Source organism: Dendrobates tinctorius, unplaced genomic scaffold (genome assembly GCF_039654945.1).
Source record: "Dendrobates tinctorius isolate UK_male_01 unplaced genomic scaffold, ASM3965494v1 ptg000040l, whole genome shotgun sequence".
NCBI classification, from domain to species: Eukaryota; Metazoa; Chordata; class Amphibia; order Anura; family Dendrobatidae; genus Dendrobates; species Dendrobates tinctorius.
Window position 1 is genome coordinate 20,357,401 of NW_027361708.1, and position 27,955 is coordinate 20,385,355.

A 27,955-nucleotide genomic window follows, 5' to 3' on the forward strand; every position below is an offset into this window, starting at 1 on the left:
ACACCATTTGTAAGTGAAAGGTTGAAAAGGTGTGTTAGAGATGGGATGAGGACTGTGGCCAAGTTAGGGATGAGGTGAGACGGGAGTGGGTCGAGGGCACACGTGATGAGGTGTGATCTTGACAGAAGGGTGGAGAGCTGATCTTCTGTCATGGTGGAGAAGCTGGCTTTTGCTGAACAGGGCTGAGCGGCTAAGAGGGGCATTGAGGGCTGCGGACCAAAGTTTTGTCTGATCGTGTCGATCTTCTGCTTAAAGAAGGAGGCAAAGTCTTCGGCAGAAATGAGAGGAGGGGGAGGAGGTGCTGTGGGACGGAATAGAGAATTGAAAGTGTTGAAGAGCTGTTTAGGGTTTTGAGACAGGGAGGATATGAGAGATGCAAAGCAAGTTTGTTTTGCGGCAGATAGCGTGGACTTAAAGCTGGCAAGGGACTGCTTGTATGCGTTGAAGTGCTCAGTAGAATGGGTTCTCTTCCATCTCCGCTCAGCGGCCCTGGATACCCGTCTCAGTTCTTTGGTCAGGCTGGTGAGCCAGGGCTGTCTGTTGATTGTTCGAGTTTTGCTCTGCGTGAGGGGGCAGCCGAATCAAGCGTTGCTGATATTGTGGTGTTATAAAAGGTGGCAGCAGCATCTGTGTCATGAAGGGAAGCTATGTCTGTAAGAAGGAGAAGGGATTCAGAGAGTGATTGTAAATTGAGGTGTTTGAGATTCCTGCGAGGGTGAGCGAGTTTATGGAGAGGGGGTTGCGCAGTAGGAGAGGAGAGGGAGGAGAATGTCAGTAGGTTGTGGTCAGACAGGGGGAGGGATGAGTTATTGAGATTAATGAGGAAACAGAGTCGGGTGAAGATAAGGTCCAGCGTGTTACCATCTTTGTGAGTGGCCGCAGAGGACCATTGAGTGAGGCCGAGGGAAGCCGTGAGTGATAGAAGTTTAGAGGCAGCCGGGGTGGAAGTGTCAATGGGGATGTTGAAGTCGCCCATGATGATGGTGGGGATTTCCGCAGAAAGGAAATGGAGTAGTCAGGTGGTGAAGTGGTCGAGAAAGGTGGAGATGGCTAGTTCTGGGGGACGGTAGATGACAGCAAGTTGGAGGTTGGAGGGGGAATAGATGCGGACGGAGTGCACCTCGAATGAGAGAAGAGTAGCAGAGGGTGGCAAAGGAATTGGGGTAAAGGAGCAGGTAGCAGACAGGAGCAAGCCAACTCCTCCACCATGTTTGTTGCTGGGGCGAGAGGTGTGAGAGAGATGGATTCCGCCATAGGAAAGCGCAGCTGGAGAGGCTGTGTCAGAGGGAGTGATGTTGTGAGTTCATTTTCCCCTCCGTCACTGAGGCCTGGTGAACTCCCTATTCTAGTGAAGGAAGGTAGTGAGCCTGATTATCAGCCACCTGGGACTAATGAAGACGATTGGCTGAGTGGAGTCACTGACTGGATTTAAGGCAGCCTACGCCCTTTCTGCCCTGCGGGTGATTTCTCTGTGGACTCTTGGACACCAGTCTGATTCCTGCTCTCCTAAAGCTAAGTTTGCTGTTTTGCCTTTTTGCATCTAAGATTTGTTTTTGTTTTTCTTGCTTTTTGGATTCTGCCACTCCCTGCTGGAGTGTGCAGTGTTCCTTGAGCTCTGTTTTCTGAAAGTACCTGAGTGCTGATTTAGTTTTTGAAGCTTAGTTGCTTCAGGGCCATTTTTATATCAGCTTGTTGGCTTTTGTCTCTGATAGGGTTTTGGCAGATTGCAGACAGCAGCCTTCCTATCCGTTCCTATCTAGGTAGTTTTTGGGCCCCGTCTTTGCTCAGCCTGTCTTTCTGTCTGTGTAAGTGTTTTCATCTTGCTTCACCGTCATTATATGTGGGGGGCTGCCTATTGCTTTGGGGTCTGCTCTGGGGCAGTTAGATTTCCCCTTTCCTTCTTTAGGTCTATGTATCTCTCCGGCTGTGATCGAGGGGTCTAGGTCATCGTAGGAACCCCCCACGGCTACTGCTAGTTGTGTTGATAGGTTCAGGGGTCTGCAATCTGATAGTTGCCAACTTCTCTGGTTTTCAGGACTTAGCTAGCATTTCTGTTTTTGCCTCCTACGGTGACTCAATCATAACAGAGTGAGCCAGGTTTCAGTGATGGTGAGGAAGGAGAGTTTGTTGGTTATTAAGAGGTCATGGATAAATGATAGCTTGTTGCAGACAAAGCATGCATTCCATAGGGCTTCAGGTAAGGGGGTTGAGGCAGAGGGGGCTGGATGAATGGGTATGATGTTATCATGGTTGCGAAGATGTGTACAGGATCGTGGCAGGGTGGTAGAAGTGAGTGTAGGGAGGTGTTGAGGAGGGCCAGGATTTGGGGATACGTCGCCAGCAATAAGGAGTAGTAGACAGAGCATTAGAAGGTGGGAGCAGGATAGGACATGATGTGGCCGTGTGGGTCTGGAGAAAAAGGATTGTATGTGGAGGAACAGTTGTGACGAAGAGGTGAGATGGCTGGGAAGGATGGAGGGGGAAATGACAAGTTCCTGGAGGGATTGCAGGAGTTAGGGAGAAATAGAGTAGTATGGGGGTGATAGTAAAAAGAAGGCGAAACATTGCTGTGGTGTTATAGTCTGTTACCTTTCAGTCAATTCTAGTCCAATTCAAGTCTAATTCAGAGTACTTAGAAATTAGTACTTTGAAATTGATGGAGACGACTACGTCTGGAGCAGACCCATGGTGGTGAATATATGTGCAGCTAAAGACAATCAGGTGTGAGTGAAAGTGGGGTGTGACTTCCCAGGTCAAATGCACACAGTTAAGCAGAGGTCATAAAAGGGGGAAGGGGTTATACAGACCACTTAGATGTGTGGCCAAGATAACAAGATGGAGTACAATTATGGATACAAGAAGGTGGGTAAGCTATGCATACCATATAAAATACAATGCAGTTCACATAGGACATTCAGGAGCATGAGAAAGTGGTGGAAATTCAGCAATGCATACCATATAAAATACAATGCAGTTCACATAGGGCATTCAGGAGCATGAGAAAGTGGTAGAAAATGAGCAATGCATACCATATAAAATACAATGCAGTTCACATAGGGCATTCAGGAGCATGAGAAAGTGGTGGAAATTCAGCAATGCATACCTGTGGGAACAGAAGAACATCTCAGTCAGATGGTGATGATGATGACAATACAGTAGGAGACATGAGTGGCCAAATGCATTCTAGAATTCAAGTCTAATTCAAAGTACTTAGAAATTAGTACTTTGAAATTGATGGAGCCGACTACGTCTGGAACAGACCCATGGTGGTGAATATATGTGCAGCACACACTTTCCTGCTACTCAACTTTCCATTAATATGCTTGGATACAGCACTCTGTGAACAGCCAGCTTCTTTAGCAATGACCTCTTGTGGCTTACCCTCCTTGTGGAGTGTATGACTGACTGTCTTATTGATATCTGTCAAGTCAGCAGTATTTCCCATGATTGTGGAGCCTACTGAAACAGAGTAAGGGACCTTTTTTAAATGCTTAGGAAGCCTTTGCAGGTGCTTTTTGTTAATTATTCTAATTTATTGAGATAATGACTTTTGGGTTTTCATTTGATGTAAGCCATAATCATCAACATTACCAGAAATAAACCCTTGAAATTGATCACTCTGCTTGTAATGACTCCATATAATATATGAGTTTCCGTATTGAAGGACTGAAAAAAAAATACTTTTTGATGATATTCTAATTTGGGGATAAGCAGCTGTATATTGTATGCATTCTTGTGTCTCCACCCTCAATACAGATAAGTACCACAGCATTAATACTATTAGCCACACACTATTAAAAATATAAAATGATAAGCAGCACTGTGTGCCTCATTAACTATAATCTTTGACTCCCAATAATATAGATTATTCATTCTGTGACTCCCCAATTACCTGTAAGGCTATGTGCACACGGAAAATGTGCAAAGTTTTACAGTACAAGCGAAGTGCATAAGATCCCTGAAGTCTCATGCACACATTGCTTAATTTTTTCTTACAGATTTGCAGCAGATTAAAATCTGCATAATGTCAATTCTTGCAGCGTACTTCACCCATACTAATGGGGGAAAATATGTAAAGCATGGAAAAAGTATGGAAAAAAAATGTAACTTACGCAACTTTCTTCCTGCCAACACTTTAGGATATGCAGCAGAATTTTTTCCTGTAAATCCTGAACATGTGCACATAGTCTTAGGCCCTGTCATGTGCCCCCCCTCCATCATAATGAATTTGGAAGTGGGAGAAGACGCTATCAGGTACTGAGCATCCTCCACCACCTCCCAATTCATTACAAGTCCCTGACAGCGTCTTCTCCCACCTTTAAATTCATTATAAAGGGTCCTATGCTCCTTATCGCCTCCTCTTCCTCTCTCCAATAAATTTTAAGTCCCCAATAGCATCACAATAAATTGTGAGATGAAAGAGGACACTATCAGGGGCTTTGCACCCTCCTCCAACACCCAATTAATATTACATCCATATCAAACATCCTCCTCCCCTGTTCGTAAGTCTATTAAAAGTACCTCTTCATCCCATTGCAATCCCCCACATCCCTCATTATCTTCCTCTCCCTGCATTCCATCATTGTCCTCTCCCCCACCTCCATCACTGCCCTCTCTACCACCAGCATTATTGCCTTCTACACCACCCCCATCATTGCCCTCTCCACCACCCTCATAATTGCCCTCTCCACCATCCCATCATTGCGCCATCTACCACCTCCATCATTGCCCTCCCCATCACCTCCATCATTGCCCTCCCCATTACATCCATTATTGCCCTCTCCACCACCTCCATCATTGCCTTCTCCCTCATCTCCATCATTGCCCTCTTCACCACCTCCATTATTGCCCTCTCCACCACCCCAATCATTGCCCTCTTCACCACCCCAATAATTGCCCTCCCCTGTCACTTCCATCATTGCCCTCTCCACAATCATTCTTTTCTCTACTACTCCAATCATTGGAGTCCCCTACCACCCCTATCATTGTCCTCACCCCACCTCTATTATTACCCTCTACAATCATTTTTTCTCTGGCACTACCTCCATCATTGCCTTCTTCCCCACCTCCATCATTGTCTTCTCCACCACCTCCATCATTGAATTCTCCACCACCTCCATCACTGCCTTCTCCCCCACATCCATCACCACTTCAAACATTGCCTACACACATACACACACCACCACTGACCTCTCCACATATTATATATACAAACACACACACCACCGCTTACCACTCAGCTGTCCGCACGTTCCCAGCAGCCACAGCATCATTGTCGCTGGCAGATTTCTATCTGACACAGGCACCCGCTAAATGCTGACTTCATCCTGCCACGTGGCTGTGTCAGACAGGAAGCACTGGGCAGTTAGCTGAGGACAGATCCCTGCAGCTTCTCTTCGCTGCAATTTTCTGCTGTAGGCAGCAGAGCTGGAGGAATCGCACCCTACCCTCCGCACATGTGGGCAATCTGTCCAGGGTCCCTCCTGGAACCTCGGGACCAGAGAAACAGGCCAGATTGCCTTCAGTGTTAGCTGCCCTGCATGGGCCCACCTGCACCTCTGGGCCCTGGTGCGGCTGCACATGCAGTATGTCTGCCCCTGATACTTATACAGTTATAAATAGAACACTATAAAAATCATAACTACAGTATCAATTTCAGTGTTTAAGTGGTTGAAAAAACTTTGGTGCACTCTTGACCTAAATTCAATCCACAGCACACAGCATATAACTGTATAAGTAATTTAATTTGTGTTTTGGGAATGAAAGACTTCCTCTAACTGGTTAAATAGCACCAAGCTCTGTTCGCTGCTGTTATAGGCAGATGGTGGCTCTCTATGGTGCAGAGTCAGCTCCTGAGCCTGTTCCATACACTGGAACCCAGCATAGGTCATTCTATTACATCCGATTTTGGGAAGAAATTAAGACAGTTATGACAAGTAGGGCAATATTGTGTTAACATCTTTAATTCCTGTCAAAAGAAGACTAGGCAGAAATTAAGTGAAATGTTTAATTTTTTATATATATATTGTACAGAACTAAAGTAAAAATAAACAAGTAATGTACAAAGGGATTCAATACACCTGTGCTACAGTTGTGAAAAAAGTGAACCTATGGGTCTTTTCTTGATTCCTTTATGAATTCTCTTTTAAAATGTGCTCTAATCTTTTAACAACTTATAATATAGAAAATCCTTTTATACATTGCCGTATTTTTACTGAACAAATGATTAAGTTCATTAAACATATTTAATACTTTATGGTAATGACCATGAAACAATCAAGTAGAGTTTGCAGTTCCAAAAAAATTACAATTGTTCTATAAAATGCACATTTTCATCACCTTTTCTTCATTACAACATTCTGATAACGCGCAAAATGAAGAAAAGTTATTTTTAATTCCTATAAGGTAAGGGTTAAATAGCCAAAAGGAACATTCCCTTGGAAGATATTTCTCCTTCTCGTGTATATCGTGCTTTGGACAGAGACTATTGCCCTGAAGACACCATACTTTCTGGATCACTGTAAGAAGAGGATCAAGAACATCGACTCTGAAACAGTGATGACAGATTGGGAACTTATGATTGCCTAGTAAACTAAGCAATGTTTTGGGGTTGGACTATTTTAAAGTTGAGAAGACCTGTCATTTGCTCAAAGAAATTGAATTTAATACCTTAAATCCCTGAGCTATCCAGGTTCTCCCATTTGTTTGGTTTTGTTTTATTTTGCTCTGCATCACTCTATTGTGCTCCAAAAGCAACAACTGTGAATATATCTGCAATGGAGTAATACAGCATAAAAAGGAAATAAAAAAGTAGAATTGGGCAAGCTCAGGGCTTTTTAAAAGGTATTTACCACTTTTTAACTTTTTTCTTTGAGCAAGCAACAAGTTTTCTTTAAAGGAAAGGTGGCACTAAAAAAAAGGCTTAATAAAGGGTAGTCCACAACTGGACAACATCTTCTTAAATGCAACAGTGCCCAATGTAAAATTAAAACAAAAATTATAATCACCTCCCAGACCGGCGCCATTCCAGCAACATCAGTACTGATTCTGCCGGTGCTCACGTGACATTGTTATGTCAGGTGAGCCCTGCAGCTTATCATCAGCTGTTGATAGGCTGGATTGCTCATGTGACATTGCTGGAAATGGTGCCACTCCAAGAAGTGAATATAGATTTTTTTGATTACTTTATTTGACTTACTTTAATGTTTAAGCAGGTGTTGTCCACTAGTGGACAACCCCTTTAACTCTTATATGAAATGAAGAAAACTATGATTTATGGGAGAAATGTGTCACTGTTGCTCACTAGGAGTCGGAGTCCTACATAGATCTAATAGTGCTCTAGAATCCTTAAAGAATAATTAGCTAGCTAACAATCTGCAGCAATTCATGGCATTGGCTGCAATGAATTTTCCACATGGAAATGAACCAAATGTGTCGTTCATGAAGTTCAATACTGATGTTCTATTGTTTGCTAAATTATTCACATCCTTTAACAAAAATGAACTCAATTGTTAACGCCAATTGCTCAATAAAAATATGGCACTGTTAAATGCTGTCAATTAAGACTTTATGGCTTAGTTGACATTTTAGGATTTAATCATGAAATCCAGATGTTCCCAAAGGTTTGCAAACTTTTTCTCACAACTGCTATGATATTACTTTGGGTGAACACATATATCAGAAGAAGGTAAATTTTTTTTTTTTTTAAGTCTTCATGATAAACAGCAATGGATGATGGTTGGATATCTTCAGCTGTGGAGTTAATGGCTTTCCTGCTCTTGTATTAGCTATAGATCTTTAAGGATTTTGGCAGCACTTAAGACGAAACGACTAATACAGTGCATCTCCAGCCTGAAAGAAAGAAACAAAAAATGCAATTATCACAATGTTTAAGATCACTTTCTCAATTTATTTTTATTAATTCACACAATGCTACTTAATTTTCCATCATCTGTTTTTGATACTGCTTCAGATTGTCAAAATTCCTGATTGATCATGGTTGTTGAATGTACCTCTTAAAAAAAGGTCTCGGGGACAAGGAATGAAGTCTGTATCCATGTTTGTTCAACATAGGGCTGAAATATAATACCCTACTGGCTCACACAGGTGTAACAATGTGCAAGGGTCGAGGAAAAAGTGCTAAAAACCAGTTGTTACCAGGTTGCACCTTGGACTGTAAGTGTTCAGTACTTGTATAATGAACAATAGAGCAAGATGTGAAGATGATGGTAGCATTTTTGACTGTATCACAAACATTATAATATTGGATATTTAAGTAGTACTTAGATCAGTACCGAGTTTGGCATGTAAGTTTTATTTTCTCACAGTGACAAGAATGTTTTCACCAGGTCCAGTCTTCTATGGCTACTGGATGTGACTCCTGTATGAGTCATGCTTCAAAGATGACATCAAGCCAGCATGGCTAAGCAAAAGAGGAGTTGGGATGCCATTAGAAAGGAGAAATTTCACAGCCCACCCATTCAGTGGCCTAGAAATACTGACCCAGTCCTCTAAATCGATTTGATCATCTGTAGTTGACAAATTAGCTGTCCACTTTCAATTAGCAACTGACAAAATAATTAAAGGGTGCCACTGAAAAATGTAATGGGGGAATTCCTATTTATTATCAGGCTCTGAAAGGTAAGCAATAAGAAGGAATCCCATAGAATTGTTCATGCTAATTTCCCAAGAAGGCAGAAAAGGTTGTTTCTGCTCTACTGTAAATACATTGGATGAAAAATGTGTGTCATGCTTTATATTATTTTATAGTATAAAGGTATTGTAGTAAACCAAATAGAGCATCATATGACAACCAATGTTATACCATCCATGGCCTGGGACAGCATGAGCGCTGGAAGTTTTGGCCCACGGGCTGCTCTCTCTAACTCTATCCATCATCTGTATTCCTCTAGTATCTGTGTATTGTTGAAAACAATGATGAGAAAGGCAGCCATCGGCTCCATCGTACACCATTAAGCCTGTGCGCCTGAGCGTCTCAATGTAATAGGTGTGATGATGTCATTACTTTGAGCCTGCTTTGGAGCATTGGTGTGCAGTGCAAAGACCAGATCAGTCCACTGGAGGAACAGGGTGAGGTGAGTAGAATTTTTTTTTCATTAACTTTTGGGGGAGTGAATGGTACCATCATTTTGTGTTTGAGGACTCTGGGGGATCATACTAGGTATTGGTCATAATGTGTTTGGAGTCTGTGGGAGATAATATGGTAGTGGTCATCAGTCTGTTCTTGATGGCTGTGGTAGACATATTAATGTTTTGTCAAAGTCATTCTATGTGTAAGGGTGCATGTGTAGTCCATTCACTATCTCCATCCATCTTTCACTCCCTCAAGATGGCTGGACCATCATTATAAATACACCATTGTAAATACACCCCTGTACTCTGTACCTCCCCCACCTCATTGTAGATTGTAAGCTCTCACAAGCAGGGTCATCTTATTTCGTCTTATTTTGCTTTATTGTATTGTTAATGTTGTTACTTATGACTTGTGTTTTGAAACTGTTAAACTGTTAAGTGCTGCGGAATATGTTGGCGCTATATAAATAAAGATTATTATTATTATTTGGAGACTATGGGGGATCATACTGTCAGAGTCATCAATCTGTATATAGGGAGCTGTTTGTGTGTAAAAAGTCTGTGTGTTGAATCATACTTTTTGAGGGCTTGTGCAGGCCATCACATTGTGTAGGTAGTTGTGGGGGTGATCATACTGTGTTGGGGCTGTTGAAGTTTATACTCTAAGGAAGAAGGTCATACTGTGTGGACAAGTAAACTTTGTGGGGGCCATCATACTATGTCTGGTATCATACTTTTTGAGGGTTATGCGTACTCTTACAGTGTGCCATCTTGCTATGTTGGGGGGCTGTAGGGACATCACACCATGTAGGACACTTAGAGGTTTAGTATACTGTGATTGTAGCTGTGGGGACATCATACTCTGTGCTGAGGGAGCTATTGATCGTTGTACAAGGGCAGAATAACAGGACCAGTATAAGTTACTATTTTTTATAAACTTTATAAAAACCAGTAAATAATATGGTTGATCTGCTCAATAATAAATACTAAAATTGATATTAATATAAAGTAATAGTAATATGTTGATATTGAATAGAATTAAGTTCAACATAGTAGTTGGGCCTTCCACAACAATCACGGTCTCTCGGGTGGCATCTTGGGGAAGTTAATTGTCCACCCTTGGTCTAGGAGATTTGAAGCAATAATTGCTTGTTTGCTACTATGATACTTCAGAATACATAGTATTTAAAACGTTATCCCCTGTCTGGGTTATACTACTACATAATAGTTGCTAAAAGATCTGGGGGTTCCCTGGTCATCAAGGTAGTTTGTCAGCGCCCCACTGTCGCATAATAGACAGCTTAAGCACTGTCCCCATGTAAAGTATATCGGATGTCATGTAAAATATACTGGATGTCATGTAAAGTATATTGGAAGTCATGGTCGCTAAAGACAAAGGTATCTAAGGAATTATGGATCAGATTTCTATGGTGTGGCTGCAGCAGTTCACAAGGATAGAGCACAAGAAAAGATTTTGTGATCACCATGACATACTGTACAATTATGGATGGCATGGTGCATTTACCTAATCCCTTGTTGTCATAGAGCAACAAGGGATTAAAGAGACTGTACAGGATTAGAAATGTCTGCCTCCTCTGTAAACAGTGCCATATCTCTGCTCAGTTTTATGTGGTACTGAAGCTCAGACTATTAGTTTCAAAAGAGCTGGACTGCTGTCCCATACGAAAGACATGGAGTGATAGTATGATGCTATTTGTGAAAAATAGGAATCTTTTTTCTATCACCTTGGGAGGGAAAAGTGTGAGGCAGCAGTATGGGAGAATATAAGATGACATATGGGGTATTGTGCAGGGAGAGTATGGGGAGAGTTTGAGGTGTCAATATGAGGGGGACATGTTTGAGAACAGTATGGGTTGAAAGTGTGAGGGGACAATATTAGAGGCAATGTGGGAGTTAACCTTATAGAGATTGGGTAGTGTGGGGGGCAGTATAGAGAGGGGGCAGTATTGAAGGACAGTGTAAAAGCACAGCACGAAAGAGACAGTATGCAGGGGAAGAGTGTGTAAGGAAGAGACATACTAGAGACTAGGCAGTATTGGCTGAGACACTGTGAGAGGAAAGACTGAAGAGAGGGCCCAGCATGTAAAGTGGGCAGCATTGTGGGGGACACTAAAAATAGGGACATAAAGGAGGGCAGTGAGGCGGTTATAGCTAAGGGCAGACAGTGGTACTTAAATTTCTTAAGAGGGACAGTCTGAGAGTCTTATTTTGTGCATGGAGTACAGTGAGAGGTAATTATTTAATCAGGGGCACAGTATCGGCAGATATATTTTATTCAGGACCACTAAAAAGACAGGAGAAGATGAAAGTCTGCAGAAACGAGCTGTGGATGTCCAAATGATTCCAGTCAGAGAAGATATAACTTGCAACGTACCTGGATGTAAATGTTTATCTGTGATACTGCCTAATTAGTAGTGCCTTGAATGGTCTGCAGTCTTATGATGGCTCTTAGCAACCACTTCAAGTATCTCCTTACTATTATTAAGGACATACTTGTAGGTTCATGGAATACAATTTATATCCTGACATTGCAATTGATTGCTGTACTAAGCTTGGTGATGTGTTCATGTACTGATGGTGGTTCTGGTGCTGGATTCATATAATGATGGTAGTTCTGATGTTGAATTTCTGTTCTGATGGTGGTTCCATTTCTCTATTCCTGTACAGTTATAGGTGTTGCCTCTGTAGACATGTAGCAATCCATAACTTGTCAGATAACGTGATACATGGCAATGTTAATAATGCATTGTGCCATCGGAGAAGTTAAGGATTACTACATCTGTATTTATGTTAGGATCATTAATTATAAACTTCATCATATTAAATCGTAAGAGCATATAATATACTCACTGTCAGAATTCGGCTCTGCGTGCCAGTTCCAGCGGTCAACACATGACCACTCATATGCAATATCATACTTACGGTTATGTTCCAACTAGGTGGCCTTCCTGCTTCTCTCAATAAAGCAGGGGACAATAGTCTTTCATTGAACATTAGGAGAATTAGGAAGACCAGCTATTCAGCCCATGACTGTAAGTATTGATATCGCATATGAGTTGTCACATGACAACTACGCAAACCTCTTAAATTGTGTACAGGAAACGACATCAAACTAACTTTTTGCCCTAGGTGCAGGATAACTCAGATTTGCCTCTGCTTATATGTATGTATACATGATTTGATTGGAGTATTGGGGGGTCAGACTTCCTTTAATAATTATTAAATCACATCATATTGAGCTGTAAATAGCACTTTGTTTCTGAATCTCATTAATCCTGCTTGTGTTGCTAGGTAACATGAATTTAGTAATAATAAATATTCACAGTGTTCGCTTCAATTTTTAACTAGTAGATCATTTATTGTGAAATGTCTCAAGTTTTACATTGTTTTTTTGTTATGTAAAGATTTGTCATATTTAAACCATAAGACAGAATAGCACTTGTTAATTCATCTATCACATGTCTAATAAATGTCACCACTCAGCAGTCAAAAGTGCATTCTATTTTACGAGTCGATGACACATGCCCTGAGCTTTAACAAGACTCAAAACTTGTAGATGAGCACTCCAGGTGGAAGGTTTTATGAACTGCACCCTATAGTTAAAAATTTTGAGGACATAAAAAGACATCAACAACAATGAAAACATCAAACATTTGCATTGTCTCTTTCTCACCATTTATTCAAAGTGCAGTTGTGTATAATTTTACTTTATAGGGAATCTGTCAGCAGGTTTTCATGCCCCAAATTATTTATATGTGCATGTAGCTCTTTCAAAGACAAGTCAAAGAAGATCTTTACATGGCCAGTCCGTTCCTCTATTATTGAGAAATCTGAGTTTGAACTAATATGCAATTGAGGCTGAAGAGCTATTGTAGATTGAAGGCTCTGCCACTCCAGCTCTGTTCCCCATCAAGCACCGCCTCTTGCTGGTTGATTGATAGTCTTTATACTTTAGGAAGAGGAGCTGTCGGTCAAGCAGGAGGAGGTGATGGTTGATGGGGAGCAGAGCTGGAGTGACAGAGGCTTTAGATCTATGAATAGTTATTACACCTAATTTGCATATCCAATAAAATGCTGATTTTCTTTTACTGGAGGAATGGACTGGCTATGTAAAGGAACTGGACTTGATATGGACTAGACTTTGAAATAGCTACATGCACATGCTAAAACTTTGGGGTATGAAATCCTTCTGACACATTCCCTTTAAGATATTTCTGTCTTTAAGCTGACATCCACACATTTCTCAAGCTTATAAGCTCACTCATATAATTTACATTTCCAAGAACTTTGCATAATTTTTTTAAAGTTTTCTGGTTGTTGAGGTTTTGCAAATAAAAGATTTAGTCCCATCGCTATGGATAAACTTTGTCAGATGCTGCTTACCGTATATAAAAAAAAACGCTTTTGCAATTAACAGTTATTGAAATTTGCAGCTCTTCTTGAGATATTAACGGTTTTCTTTTGTTTACAGCTCATTGCCTAGGAGACCGACCACTGCTGATGTCTAGTTTGTAAGCACTTCGTTTAAGCTTTCCAGGGATTAGGAGGTAAAACGCATGCTCCAGCAATCCTTGCCAGCTTCAAAACAGTTCTTGCAAGCTTAATAAAAAAAAGCTTGCGAGCACTGCGCAAGTTCTGCTGTATAGCAGCAGTGGTCAGTCTCCAAGGCAATGAGCTGCAATCAAAAGTGTTAATATCGCATGAACAGCTCAAAAATTTCAACAAGCTGTACATTGCAAAATTGCTTGCACTATCTTAAAAATATCTGCTTATGAAGATGGTATTAACCCTTTAATAGGCAGAGGAATGTAAAAACTAATACATGTATCAGAGTTGTATGGCGGCACATGAAGTCCCCTGTGGCTCAGGATAAAGGAGACATAGGCCCTCTCTATATCAATGTGTGATGTGCCATGCTGTATTGTACCGCTTACATAGCCTGGCATGAGCACATATATAACTGAGTGCCACCAATTGCCAAAAATGTTGATTATGTTTAGTGGCTTGTCAAAAAGGGGCTCTTTTGGGTAAGACTTATTGTTGCTTACCTGCTCAATGGCTTCTGTGGCCTCCAGTGCTGACTCGTCTGCACCAACCGCTTCTTCTGGGTGTATAAAGTCGTCCTGTAATTTGAAAAATACTCAATCACACTTAATCCTCATATATTAAAACTCTATAACCATTATAGATTGGGAAAGAAATATATAGGGGAAGCATACGTAATCAATGTCAACCCCTAAGGTAAGGTCTAAATGGGGGACCCCCACCACATGAAATTTATATGCCCAAAAAAATCACATTTATTGTCACGATCCAAAGTCCACATGTGATTTGTTGTACCTTGTTTTCCATTTTTGTGGTATAACTTCTGCCCTTCAAGGACATAACTCAGGAAAATGATGATTGACCATTAATACAGGAACCACAGCTTGATTCCACCGATTCATTAAATATTTCAGCTTATCGATATCTAACTGACATATGAGCTGCTACAGGAACTAAAGGCACTCATCTACACTCATGTGGCTATCGATCACATTGCAATGACCTATAGATTCCTAAATCGAAGCCATAGCAAAGCTTTATTTCACCTGGAGCAAGTTGCCCCGGACTTGTATCCTAATTACCCTGGCCAAGACAAACAGGATGGATACCCAGCAACAATGACACATGTCCCATAGCCCCTGCCTAAATTAAATGAAATATTGCATGATCAGAGTAATGAGATAGCTAAAGGCTATTCTGACCTGAAGAAAGAATTTGAAGAACGGAGAATGTCAAAGCTGTCACTATTTTTGGCTAGTACATAGTAGGTGGTAGTTGCATAGATAGGTTTATTGGAGTTGGAAATATCTCGGTAAAAAGACAATATAGGGCAGATATTATGACTTGTTGCTACAGAATTACTATTATGTGACGAGCAGAGTCATAATTACCATAGCTCCTTTATTATGTCTGGTATGCCGCTGATTACAGGTTGTCTTCTTTATCCATTACCTATTCATCATATAGCTCTTTCATTCTCTACACCCATTTCATCATCATGCTGCACCTTCACATTATTGGGCAAAGCTTCCCTCCCGTACCTGTTTTTCCAGAACAGACTAGTTGAGGTGAAACTTGACGTTCCCATGAACAGATAATAGGGATGCAACAGGGAGTTATCCCACAGGATTTCATCACTACATATCTTATGATCTTGTGTCAGCACAACAAATTTCACTTTATTCCATCCTTAAAATATATCAAAATGACTAGTTTGAAAAGAAGAACGTAAACATTTTTTTAAAAAGTTTCTTGTGAATTTTCGTAGAATCTATGCGATGTGTCATAAAACTTATTCCATACATCAGATGTGCATCTTGAGCTCTGTGTGTGCAGTGGATCTTTACAGACTACTGTGGAAATTTCCCTAACCATGTCAACGTCTAAGCCTCTGATCCAGGTTATGAAAACTGAACCACCAGCTAAACACTCAATAAGTAACCATAGAGAACCGCGCTCCATGGTGAGAACATGTAAAACCTAGAATCTCCAGGCAGAAAATCTGTATTATTGATGACAGAGGAAAATACTGATCCATATTTCAGTGGAATCTAAATGAGATTACTATTTCATACAGCACTGACTTCCATGAGAATAAGGAAGATCTACATGTTCTGATCTGCAGTATATTTGTAGACTCCTTAAATCTCTATGACCAGGATATGGACCTGTTTCTCTCCATATGCTGCAAAAAAAAATAGGTATTTAGTGTTTAGTGGATGCTCCAACCAGGTTACATTGGTATAAAGTCCAAATCCTGGTAAAGTTTTACTGCTAATTACTTAAGATGATTACTTGCATCTCATAGAAACAGTTTGGTGTAAACATGCCTTATGCACAATAGTATGATCTTTCTTGAAGAAATGATTGGCCTAGGTCAAGGGTTGACTGACGTTTTTTTCTTGGAGTGCTGTTTAACAAAAATACAGTAGTGCCATGCATAGAAAGTCATATAAGACAAACTGTTGAGGCACATACATGTTGTGATATGGGGCCAGCTGTCTACTTGCATCATGGCAGACCTTTATAATTTAGCCTCTAAATGTAGAAAAGGTTGAACTCAGTGCCACTCACGGTGCCAGGCAATGACCCTATACACTTTACCAGCCCATTTGCTCAATATATACGATGGCATTCTCCTAGTAAAAGTGTTCGGTCTTTATGCACCCTATGTGCCAGCTTGGTATTATGTTCACAAAGGATGCCATTCTAGCCGTTACTGCCACCTTCAGCTGGACAAAGACTGCAGGTTAAAACTCCAAAATTCTGATGTCAATGTTAAACTTCAGCTGAGTTTCAGCCACTTCAACAGTTAGATCATGTGGTTTTCAAAGCTGCACAATCCCTCTGTCTCTGCACACTAAGCCTTGCCCGATATGTTCATGATATTATGAGCCAACTACTCAGTGTGCCCAACAAACCTAACCCAAGCGCTGGCTGTGGCAAACATGCTAAGGGTTACTAATCCCGGTCTGGGTGAAGCATAGAGAGATTTAACCATAGTTGCAGCAGACTGTAGCAGCCTGAGCTTTGGAGCCTGTAGGAGCATGAAAGGTCCATGTTCACAAGAAGAAAAGCTAGTGCTATATATAATCTCTAATCAATGGGGGCACTGCCACAGACTTAGCATAGGGCCTAAGAGCTTCGAGTTGTACCTTAGGTAGTGATGTTGTGGGCTCCTAATTTTAGAGAGCAATGGATTGTACGAGCTTAGAAGACAGTCACACCGTTTATCAACCTGAATGTTTGCAGCTTTGGTGTCAAGGAACAGATCAGATTTCTGAAACGTTATTAAAGTGGTCCTCTCCCCTTCTGACATGGTCACTTTCAATAGACTAGTAAGACTAGTAAGATTATACCTAGTTTCCAACTGTCTTCAAGAAAAAGGCAGTGCGCATGCGCACTGCGCCCGAGATCCCTGCATTGGTCAAAGGCCTTTGACCAATGCAGGGATCTTGGGTGCAGTGCGCATGCGTGCCGCCATTTTCTTGAAGACAGTTGTAAACTAGTTATAATCTTACTAGTCTTACTAGTCTTTCAACTGCCGGCGTGTGGATGTGGCATCATGGAGGATTTCCTTCCCACACACCGGAGCTGAGTGCCGGAAATAAACGCACCTGGGACCTGAGGACGGCAGTGGCATGTGCGGCATACGACTCGCCCACTATTGGTTCAGATTGGATATAAAAACAGGATGAGGTATGGATATGACATACACACTTTTCCCCTTGAGAAAGCAATCCGTGAAACGCGCGTCGGGGCGTTTGCGGTACCATGGACGGGAACTCCATTCATATATGGATATGTTTTGGAATTTTACACATAACATCCTGTGTGGTTTACATTTGCCTTGCACTTCTTAGTACCTTATAGCCTGATATATTAAGTGCTTGCCGAGTGGCTGCTATATCCCAGGATAGATCTATGTGATATGTCTTTGCAATAACCCATAGCCTGTTACTATTCCCACTCTATCACTTGTGTTTTCCTTGAGTAAACTCTTTTCCTCGAATATAATTGTTTATTGATGTTAAATGAAAGGTTTTTTTTGACATTTTATGAATTTTTGTTTTGTAAAAAATTGTTTTCAATAAATTTACTATTTTTTAATATACTCTCTTGTGAGAGGTGTGTTTGGGTATGGGGTATCCAATTTTTTAGGTTATATACAACCTGTCTGTCTGCAGCTTTGGTGTCAAGGAACAGGACAGATTTATGAAATGTTATTAAAGTGGTTATCCAGGTTTTTAAAATTGATTAAATATCCCTAGGCTAAGCCTGAAATATAAGACGGTTGGGGTGTCTGACTAACAGCAGCCTTGCCGATCAGCTCTCTGAGAGGAACCTCTTTGTCCTGTTTCACACTTCCGTTTTTGACCATCAGTCAAAATCCGCCGTTTTTGCAAAAAAAAACGGATCCGCCATTTTTTTTTGGCGGATCCGTTTTTTTCCCCATTGACTTGCATTACCGGCGGATCTTGACGGATGGCCATCTGTTGGATCCGTTTTTTTGCGGATCCGTCAATTTTTTTGCGTCCGCCGAGATGCCTGGACGGACCATGTAACTTTTTTTACTGCAGGATTCGCATTTTTATACAGCACATGCCCGGAGGAATGAAGTCAGGAGGAAATTTAACCCTGAAATCATTTCTGGCGGACAGAGAAAAAATTCTCTCTCTCTCTCCTTCCCGGGCAGCGGTTCCTTTAAAATTCTTCATTCAGCGGATCCGTCAAAAAAACGGATCCGGTGCCTTCCGTTCACATCAGTTAGCAACGGATCCGCTTTACGCCTTTTTGGTGGATTTTAACTGAAACAAAAAACTGAAGTGTGAAACAGGCCTGTTTCCATTGCTATGTACTACACAATGGCATAGGCATACATTTAGTAGGCAATGGGCTTTTTATTGTACAGCTTTGTTCCATTCACTTGAACAGCTCATTGATCTAATATTGATGGCCATTCCTAAGAATTAGCCATCTGTTATAAAATTATAGATGACACCTTTAAGAAAATGTAAATATGCTTCAAACTAATCTCATGGGTGCAAATCCAGTAAGGATGGAATCCTACAGATAGATCCCCTCACTAGGTCCTCACAAGTATTCAGAATCCCCCAATAAGACCCATCAGGCTCATTCCTGCTAACAAGTCACTCATTTAAAGGGGGTTCTCCAGTGACATATTTCCATAAACCTAACACAAGTCTCAACAGGGTAACGGCTGAGGTGTACTTTTATCTACAGGAACTGTTGATAATAAGTTTGGGCCACATGTCGGGGCGTCCATCTAAAGCCTTGAAAACGGGATTTGTCCATTCACTGTAATAAGGCAGATGGCATCACTTTGTGATCTGCCTGGCCTCCAACTCAGCCGTAAAGAAAACCCTCCTGGTTAGTAAGTGTCTGAAGGTTATATTTGCTGTACAGAATCCTCCCATTACCTGTAAATTGTATTCTTATATAAATGCTGACTGCTCCACTAATTTTTGCTCTGTATTTTTTTTAAGTTAAAACCAATCTTCATTGTTTTTCCCATAATTGTTATCGGAATGATGCCTATTATGTTTATCTAAGCTTTCACTTAATCTTTGATTATGGATTCATTTATCCCATTTCATTAGAAATGAGTACCATCTCTCAGTCCTGAGACAGAACTGCATATTTCACGTCCACTTACTACTACTAGATGACTTGTCTGTACAAGTGTTGTGTACTATGTTGGCGCTATAGAAATAAAAATATTACTACGTACATGATACTGAGTGAGTCTTTGACTAGTGCTACAACACTGACCTCTAGCTGCCAAACAAGCTCTGTGCAGCATTTTGCTTTTTCTCCCTTTGTAATAGGGTTTTTCATCTTTAGTATCTAAATAGCATCAGTTATATTTAATATATATTAGTAAAGTAATAATTTTTTTTTACAGAATCATACTGTTGGCTTAGCATTTCACCTAACAATAAATGAGGCATCTGCAATAATTACGCATCAGGCTACATGGATACATTTCCTTATTTCCTTGACCAAGCTACCAAGATGTAGATTTCAGAGCCAAGATGCCACAATGAAAACATTGCCTGAAAGAACACCACCTACCACGTTTAACCCTTTCATAATGATTTTATGTTTTTGCACTTTTTTTTACTTCTTCATCCAAATGCCAAAATGTTTCATTTTTCCAATGACATAGTACAAAAGGTCTTTTTTGTGTGTGTGAGAGGGATCTACAATGTACGAAAAAAGGGAACAGAAAAAGCGATGTAAAATCAAAAGAAAAAAAAAACGCCACGCTGCCATTGCTTTTTAGATTTGGTTCTTTCACCTTTATCTGAAAACCTGTACGATTTTCAATTTTACGTCAGCAGAGCTGTGGGCAGGCTTGATTATTTGCCAAGCGAGTTGACCTTTCTGCGGACACTACATTGGGGTACTCACAATCCTTTTGATCACGTTTTATGGCATTTCTTATTCGAGCAATTCAAAAAAAGACAATGGCAGCTTTTCGATTTTTGCTTTATTTATTTTTAAAAATTTTCCAGTATGGATTGTAATTAAATTGGAATTTTGATAGCTAACGCTTTCATGCATTCAGGAATATTGAATATCTTTATTTTTTAATGTTTGTAATTTCTTTTTAATTGATGGAAATAGAAACTGTCATGGTTTGAACAGGGTTCTTGCCCTGCACTCACAGGGTTAAGTGTATGTGGTTTCTGGATCTGGGAGGGGTATTTATACTCACTCTTTCCCTGGGTTCTCTGTCAGCTATACTGTTGTTCTGGTGTGTCTGACCCCTGGTGTGCATGTATTCTGCATTGCTTGTTTGCTTCCCGTGTATGACCCGGCCTGTTCCCTCACTCTGTACTCCGTCTCTCGCTTTGGTACTATTGTCTTCTCCGGTTCTGACCTCCTGGCTTGGCTATCGTTACTCCATTACAGTTTGTCCCTAATGTACCGTCCATTGCCCGTTCTGGTTTTCTGACCTATTGCTACGTCCTGACTATCCATTCTGTCTAAACCTTTGGTACTGTATTTGTGCTTTGACCCTGGCTTCATCTGGTTTCTGTCTCTGTCTATGCCCCTTGGTAACATTGTCCTGTAGTTACCTTTCTAGGAGTTTCCCTGCAACTCCTAGATCTGTGGAGCTTAGGCCACGCCCCCAACAGTCATGTGCTTCAGGTCCTGATACTCTGAAGCACGCATCGTCACCGCTGCTGCCCTGCTCCACAGGTATCTTTGAGCACTGTCTTTGTACTCAGGACACCCGCACTGGCTCAGTGAGCAAGTGCAGTGCGGGGCTCCTGACAGAAACCACCCGGACTGTGCGCCTTAAGTGCCCCTGTCAGCGATTGATAGTGGTATATAAGGGGTTAACAGCACTGAGTCGAGTTCTGCCCCCCCGCGCTGGCTATGTAATCTATGTATCGTAGAGGGGGTCCAGCACGTCCCATGGCCTTGGTGTGACAACAACCTCTGCTCCTTCTGCAGCTGTTCCCCTGTGTAAAGATCTACATTGATCCTTTATTCACCATTCCGTCTAGATCCCGTGCTTTGCCATTTACGTATACGAGTAACTTCCATCATTCAGCTCTACAGAACACATCACCTTTTTTACAACGCCGGCTGAAGTTACAATGTTTTCTGCTCCTTCTACAGTCTTTGATGCCACTTGGTTTGCCCCGGCGACTACTGTTCCTCCCACCACGTTGGCTTGTTCTTTGGTCTTCTCAGCAACTAAAAATGACAACAAAAGAAATGAGTAGTAAATATTTGCACAGTCGCTTCCACCAGCACAGCAGGACCTTTCCCTGAGTACAGTGTTTGGGCTATCGATGATTTCCCGTACTTTATTGCTAATGAAGTCACAAAAAAACATTACCTACAAATAGTTTACAAGACATATCAAGCCAGAGACCAGACATTTGATTACGTGTAAAATGTCCAGTAGTACCATGTATTAACTCTACTATGCAGCATGACATGTAACCGGGGGGGAACTGCAGGTCACAGTGCCCCCCACAACTTAGGCCATCTAATCTGCTTATGTAGTATTTGCTACGGCTTCTCTCTTTGCTCTACAGTCTATATCAGATGCAGTTATTTATGTCAGTGCCATTTGTCTGGATTAGCGCAAATATTAGCCCAATACACCAAAAGTAAAAAAGAATGCACCCTTTCATGTTGGTAGTCAACGGAAGTCTCCTTATCTCTGATGACGTTTTAAAAAATATGCGTCTTTTTTTAAATAAGTCAGCCCAGTTCTTGGAAACCTTGCACCCTTGCATTATATTGATATACGTCCCCTTGATATTGGGTTCACTTCTTTCCAATCACTCCTGACGGTGCCACATTCTCCCCCAGAATAACTCAAACCCTTCATAATTTATGTTCAAGTTATTAAAGCAGTTTTGTGCTAAAACACAGTATTGTTTTGGTTTTGCAGCTCCCATGAAGTATGGATGGATCAGGCCCTGCATAAGCATATTTGTGTTTTCTGTTAACACGGCAACACATTAGTCTGCATAGGAGCTGCAGTCACAAAATGGTCAGGGAATTTTTCTTGATTTTATTGTAGATGAATTAGTGCGATACATATGGGTGCAAAGGCGGAAATATCATTTTTGACCACACTGAAAGCCCGATATAGAAGAGACTTGTAGCAAACACTGGATCCATTTCAATGAGTGTTAATGTGACCTACCTGTATTGACGCTCTGCACCACACCCTCCTTAGTTTTGGCGCCTATGAAACAAAATTGAGATAATGTATCACACAATTACACAAGACCGAGAGCACAATTTACCAACGACATGGGGCATGCCGTCAGTTTATGGAATTGGGGTTCTTTATCTATATTTGGCTCTGTTATTCTTCTCATATGGAATATACATATTTTTTCACTAAATGAATGTAAATGTTTAAAATTAACATGACTAAATGGAGCACAAGGTTCTCATGTTTTCTCCCTGTGTAGTCTGAGTTCGAGGGTTCAGATTGTTGTTTCTTCACTTACCTGTTGTCCATTGCTGTACTTGACCCTCTCATGACTCCATGCAGCCTCTACGTTACGTAGAATGGAAATAGGGTGTATGTCATATTCTGGACATGGGACTGCTGCAGCTAATCACTGATCAGCTTTGCTCATGCATTGGACACCGCTGCTGCAAGTGATTGGCTGCTGCAGTCACATAACTCTCTGGCAGGAGTAGGCAGTAGGGAGACCAGTAGGGCGACTCAGGCAGCATATGAATACAAGGGGTGGGGGATAAGTAATGCTTGATATTACTTTCATGTATTTTATAGCACGCACGACAGTTTCTGAAATTTTCAGGGGTGGGCAAAACTTTAATGAAGTACAGGTATATAGCGATCCTCCATATATTACATAATTATCATGTTCTCTAGCTGTAAATATTGCAGGAATAATATCCCAAAACTATGCCAGTAAAGCAATATAGTGGTTATATTACATAGTTATTTCATGTAGTGATGTCACCTGGTTGATAATTAAAGGGATTGTCTGGTGTTGTTTTTTTTTTTTCAGATCTCCAATAAGGGAAATTCTAATCTAAAGGGTTGCTCCCTCACTTTTATATGGGTAACTTGTGCACATGATACTCATCAATATCAGATCAGTGGAGGACCAACACTTGACTGCCCCAGCAGATCTCATTGCCTGGATGTTAGGAGTTGATGAGTTAAACAGCACAGCTCCATCAACTGTGTAGTGGCTGCGATCAGGTACTGCACATCCATTCCTATTCAAATGAATGGATCTGCAGTACTTGGTTACGGCCACTACACTGATGATGGAGCTGCTAACATCCGGCCAATGACAGCACCAAGAGCAGCTTATCGATGGGGGTGTCGGGTGTCAGAACCCACCAACTTTACAATGATGGATTACATTGTGGACCCTGTATCCATCAATACAACAGTGGTAGAGTAACCCTGTAAAAGTATTGTACAAGTATTGAAAAATAGTCATTTTTACAGATACGGAGCCACGTGATGAATATGCCACTGAATTGCGATATTAGACGTGTACCATGGACGATGTAGCACAGTTCTAAAAAGAAAAGGCTCACAAATAGGAATTGTGTCTATTGGCCAAAGCATTGATTGGCTCCAAACATTGTCACTCACTCTGAAGGGCTCAGCTTGATCACATATTAAATGGACGGATCAATAGTTTCAATAGGATTTGTGTAATGCTCCTCTTTCCCTACGGTGACTTTGTAGGGAAATCAAACACTTGTCACCAGAGATCACATAGATAACGGCTGATCACTGAGGGTCCCAGCAATGGAGCCCCCCTCTATTCAGGTTATCTATGGAGGATCCTAACAAAAAAACTTGAATAAAGTAGAATTCCCTTGAAATCATGGTCACTCCAGCACTCAGTTCCAACAATGTTACATTTTATAAGGTTAAATGTCACAGGAAAAGAAGAAGAAGAGGTAGGCTGGAGAAAATCTAATTAGTAAACATTATAGTACCCAGTTTTGTCTTGATATTTGTTTTTCTCTGAATTTTATGTTTTATTTGCTATCTTATAGTTTGGAGCATATATACATTTTCTGTTGTTTTTTTTTGTTCTGATCTTGTGAGAATAGAAATTATCTGGAAGCTTTGTACAGACAACTATTATATCATTTCTGGACTACTGGATGCCAGACTATCAGATGAAGGATGTTTTATTCATATTGTTGGAGTATCTGGAACCATTGCCCTAGATCGATGTTTTGTCCCTACCTTCTGTACTCTCAGTACTGTAATACCGGCAATACGCTATAAATCACCCCATGACTGGCTAATTGCAGGATCCGCTCATGTCACAGGTGGAACACCATTTGGAATATTAGGACGTACGTGCCCTCATTTCGTACTACCTTGCTTTCTCAGAGTAATGAGATTTCCTGTAGGTGTGGAGATAATTGGCGTGATCAGGGCATGGTAGCCGCACCCAAATCTCTGCAGATTCACTGGTGAATGGACACTGAGACGCCAGAGCTGACGTGTCCCATCCTGCAGCAATGTGTCAGGAGCTTTCAGATAGATTGATTCTGGCTTCTGTGCCAAAAGTACATCAGCGAAATGAGGTTACAAAACCAGATTCCCTTTTACCACTGAAATGTTCATTTTGATGTTTATGTGTATTTATGTATATTTATGTATTAGGCTCTGACAATATTGACTTGCTCAGAGATTGTTATGCCATATGCTGCTTTATTCTTTAGGCACGGGTTACATATACTATTTCTAGGCTTCTAATTCTCTAAATACTCAAACAAAAAGGATCCGATGTTGTAAAGCAATGCACCCAATCCTTCTCTCCTCCAACATCATCTTTCAAAGTGATCTAGAAGGCCCCCAAATATCTTAGATGGTCGGCCACGTACCCCGGAAATCAATGGGTTAGGTCTGACTTTAATCTAATGTGCATGAGGACCTTTAAGCTGAGTTAAGAGATGGATGAACAAATGGGTGGTGATCCGGGGATACACTGATGTTACGTCAAATATATTAAGGATTATTCTGTAATTCACAATATTAAATATATTGATGAACTTTGACTCAAAATTATTTATATAGCATTAGATTTTCTATAAAGGGCTGATATCGACCTCATCGGTAAATCCAATGTGCCAAAGTCCGAGTATGACGCTAAAGGCCCAATGAGTCAGCTCTTCTTGTACTACCGTAGTGAGCCACAAGGGGCATTGTGATGACATTGATGATGATGATGATGCAGCTATTTCTGTCCCCGTTCCAGGAGTTTAGCATTAAGCCTCAATCCACAATACAATCCACAAATAAAGATCATTTGTCATTTTTTAGCTTTTCTTAGATATGACTTAAGATTTTCTAAAAGAAAACATAACTTGTAAAAGTATAAACAGGGATAGTATGACAGATAATACATAGGCAGATGGATAGATATAGACATACAACATGCTCTGTATACTTAGACTATTCTGAATCATACTTTGCATTGCTAATAACCATATTGATATACACAAAAAAGCACATGTCCAATAATAATTATATCTCTGACATGTATTTGCCGCACCCAGCTCAGCCCTTCAGACATTGATTCATCTGCCACACCTAGAAACCCTGCTCATCAGCGTAAGTCCTGAGATCTGTCAGATGCACGTTGTCAAAACACAGTCAGCACAATGCAGAATATTCCTATAAAGTGACTTTCTCGGGTTTTTCCACATCTGCCATTCTTCCATCCAGCTACCTGCAAATCCCACTTCTTATATAGAGCCAACGTAATGCTAATTATTGACAAACTTCATAAACAAGGCAAAAGATAATAAGATGTAAGAGCTGACATTGCATGCTTTTCACGGCAAACTTTTACCATTTTTTACACTTGTGAGAAGGTTTTGCAGTTATAGGGAGAAACTGGGCAGCTAATTAGTAGCCAGAGATCAGCACTTTGGACAGTTCACACATGGATGGAGAATAGGCCCCTCTTTGGTTATCTGATAGGAGCCATAAAGTGTACCCCCGTAATGAAAAGAGACCTATTAATGTTCCCTGGGAGCCTGCAGTCATTTCATGATGGGACGGCTGGATCAGAGGGCACATTGGTTTCTCTTGTAAATCTCAGTAAAAGCGTAGTATTCCTTGTCCATTCACAACTAGGCTTATTATTCACCAGTCATATTATATTTACTGCCCTAGCCCTGTATTTAGGGTATCCTGGCAAGAAAGACCCCCCAACTGCAACCAGGGCACAAGTCCAACCAAACCTCTTCATGCCACACTCCTGCTGCTTAGCTTTGTCAATGTTATATATATTTATATATATATATATATATTTACCACTAAATATGTCTTACTGTTTATATATATATATTATGTACAAATATACGTGTGTATATATATAGATAGATATGTATATATATGAAACATATATATGAGTGTATATATATATATATACCATATAGGAATATAGATAAAGAAACACACACATATATACATATATATATCAATGCATTATCATATGGAAAGGGAAAACTCAATGTGGCTATATCACCATCCCATGCATCTCATGAGATATAGTTTTATGATGCTGTCCTGTTAGTCTGTTGTCATTTATTATATTTGATTAATTAAAACATTTTTAAAAAATCCCAGAAAGCATTCATTTTATAAATGCTCAATAAAGCCGATGCTACAACGATCATTTTACTGTAATGTGCCAATACTTCAGTAACTAATGGGTTGGGCAGGGCAGGGTTGTGTGACTGTTAAAGTCAAGGTCATTAGTGTGAGAATTGCAGGAACACAGCCTATGACATGATTTTCCATCCTGGTAGTCACTCACCTACATACATGACCCCCTCTTTGGTCTTCTCTGCAGCCTCTGTCACACCCTGCTTGGTTTTCTCTGCAGCAGCCACCACACCTTCCTTAGCCATGGAAAAGCCTTTCTTGAAGACATCCATGCTGCCTTTATAAATCTAGCAAAGTTGAAGAGACCCCTTAGCTTGACCTGAGTCCTACTTGAGATGTGCCGGTCTTCGGTACCGTGGTGGCAGTGGGATAGTTTTCAGATTTTTCTCCAGCTTCTTATCAAATTGCTGCACTGCAGTCTGACCAATGACCGGGACTATCCAGCTCTAAAATATTAATAATGCTAGAGTTAGGTGGGACAGGGGGCTAGAGAGGAGGAGCTGAAGGATGGAAAAAGGATGGGGAGGAGGGAGAGAGAAATGCAAAGGACCACTGGATCCTTTCCAGCTACTTCCAAGCTGGAGAATTGCTGGGCTGCAGTATGCTGCGCTCCTTCAAGGACAAGCTGCAGTTGCAGGGAAGATGCTGTACAAGCAAGATCTGCACTTTCTAGATGTAATCTGTGTGTACAGGGAGACTAAAAGGCTTCTTAACCCTTTCCAAAAGGAATTAGAAATAGATTTCAATTTTGAACAGTTATTCAAATCTTTAAAATGGTATAGAGAGGCTGAAAAGAGTGGGGAAAATGCAAAAGATGGGTTGAAACTACTGATAAAGTAAAATATATTATACAGATGACAAAAACAGGGAAAATCAGGTACATCCATGGGTTACAGCCTGATGTAAACCAAAGATATCTGCGTCCCACCGCACTGTATAAGGGTCTCTCTATGGAGTAATGTATATCAGTATCAGCATTATCCTACACACTCCTGTATAGCAGATGCATACGCTGGATCATAGCATCACATCAGATGCACTTTGCTGCAGAGTGATGTCACTTTTGCATGCTGGGAGAGCAGATCTTCCCTGTGGGCAATG

At 40.9% G+C, this 27,955-nt stretch overlaps 1 protein-coding gene across 1 annotated transcript; it reads right to left on the minus strand.

Annotated features, from left to right (window-relative positions):
- Positions 1-5,993: 5,993 nt before the first annotated feature.
- SNCG (synuclein gamma) lies at positions 5,994-27,417 on the minus strand. Its single transcript, XM_073574859.1, has 5 exons — positions 27,006-27,417; positions 22,361-22,402; positions 21,266-21,393; positions 14,163-14,237; positions 5,994-7,851 (listed from the first exon to the last, which is right to left on the minus strand). The coding sequence occupies exons 1-5, from the start codon at positions 27,124-27,126 to the stop codon at positions 7,831-7,833; spliced, it is 387 nt and encodes a 128-aa protein (XP_073430960.1). The 5' UTR covers positions 27,127-27,417; the 3' UTR covers positions 5,994-7,830.
- Positions 27,418-27,955: the final 538 nt, after the last annotated feature.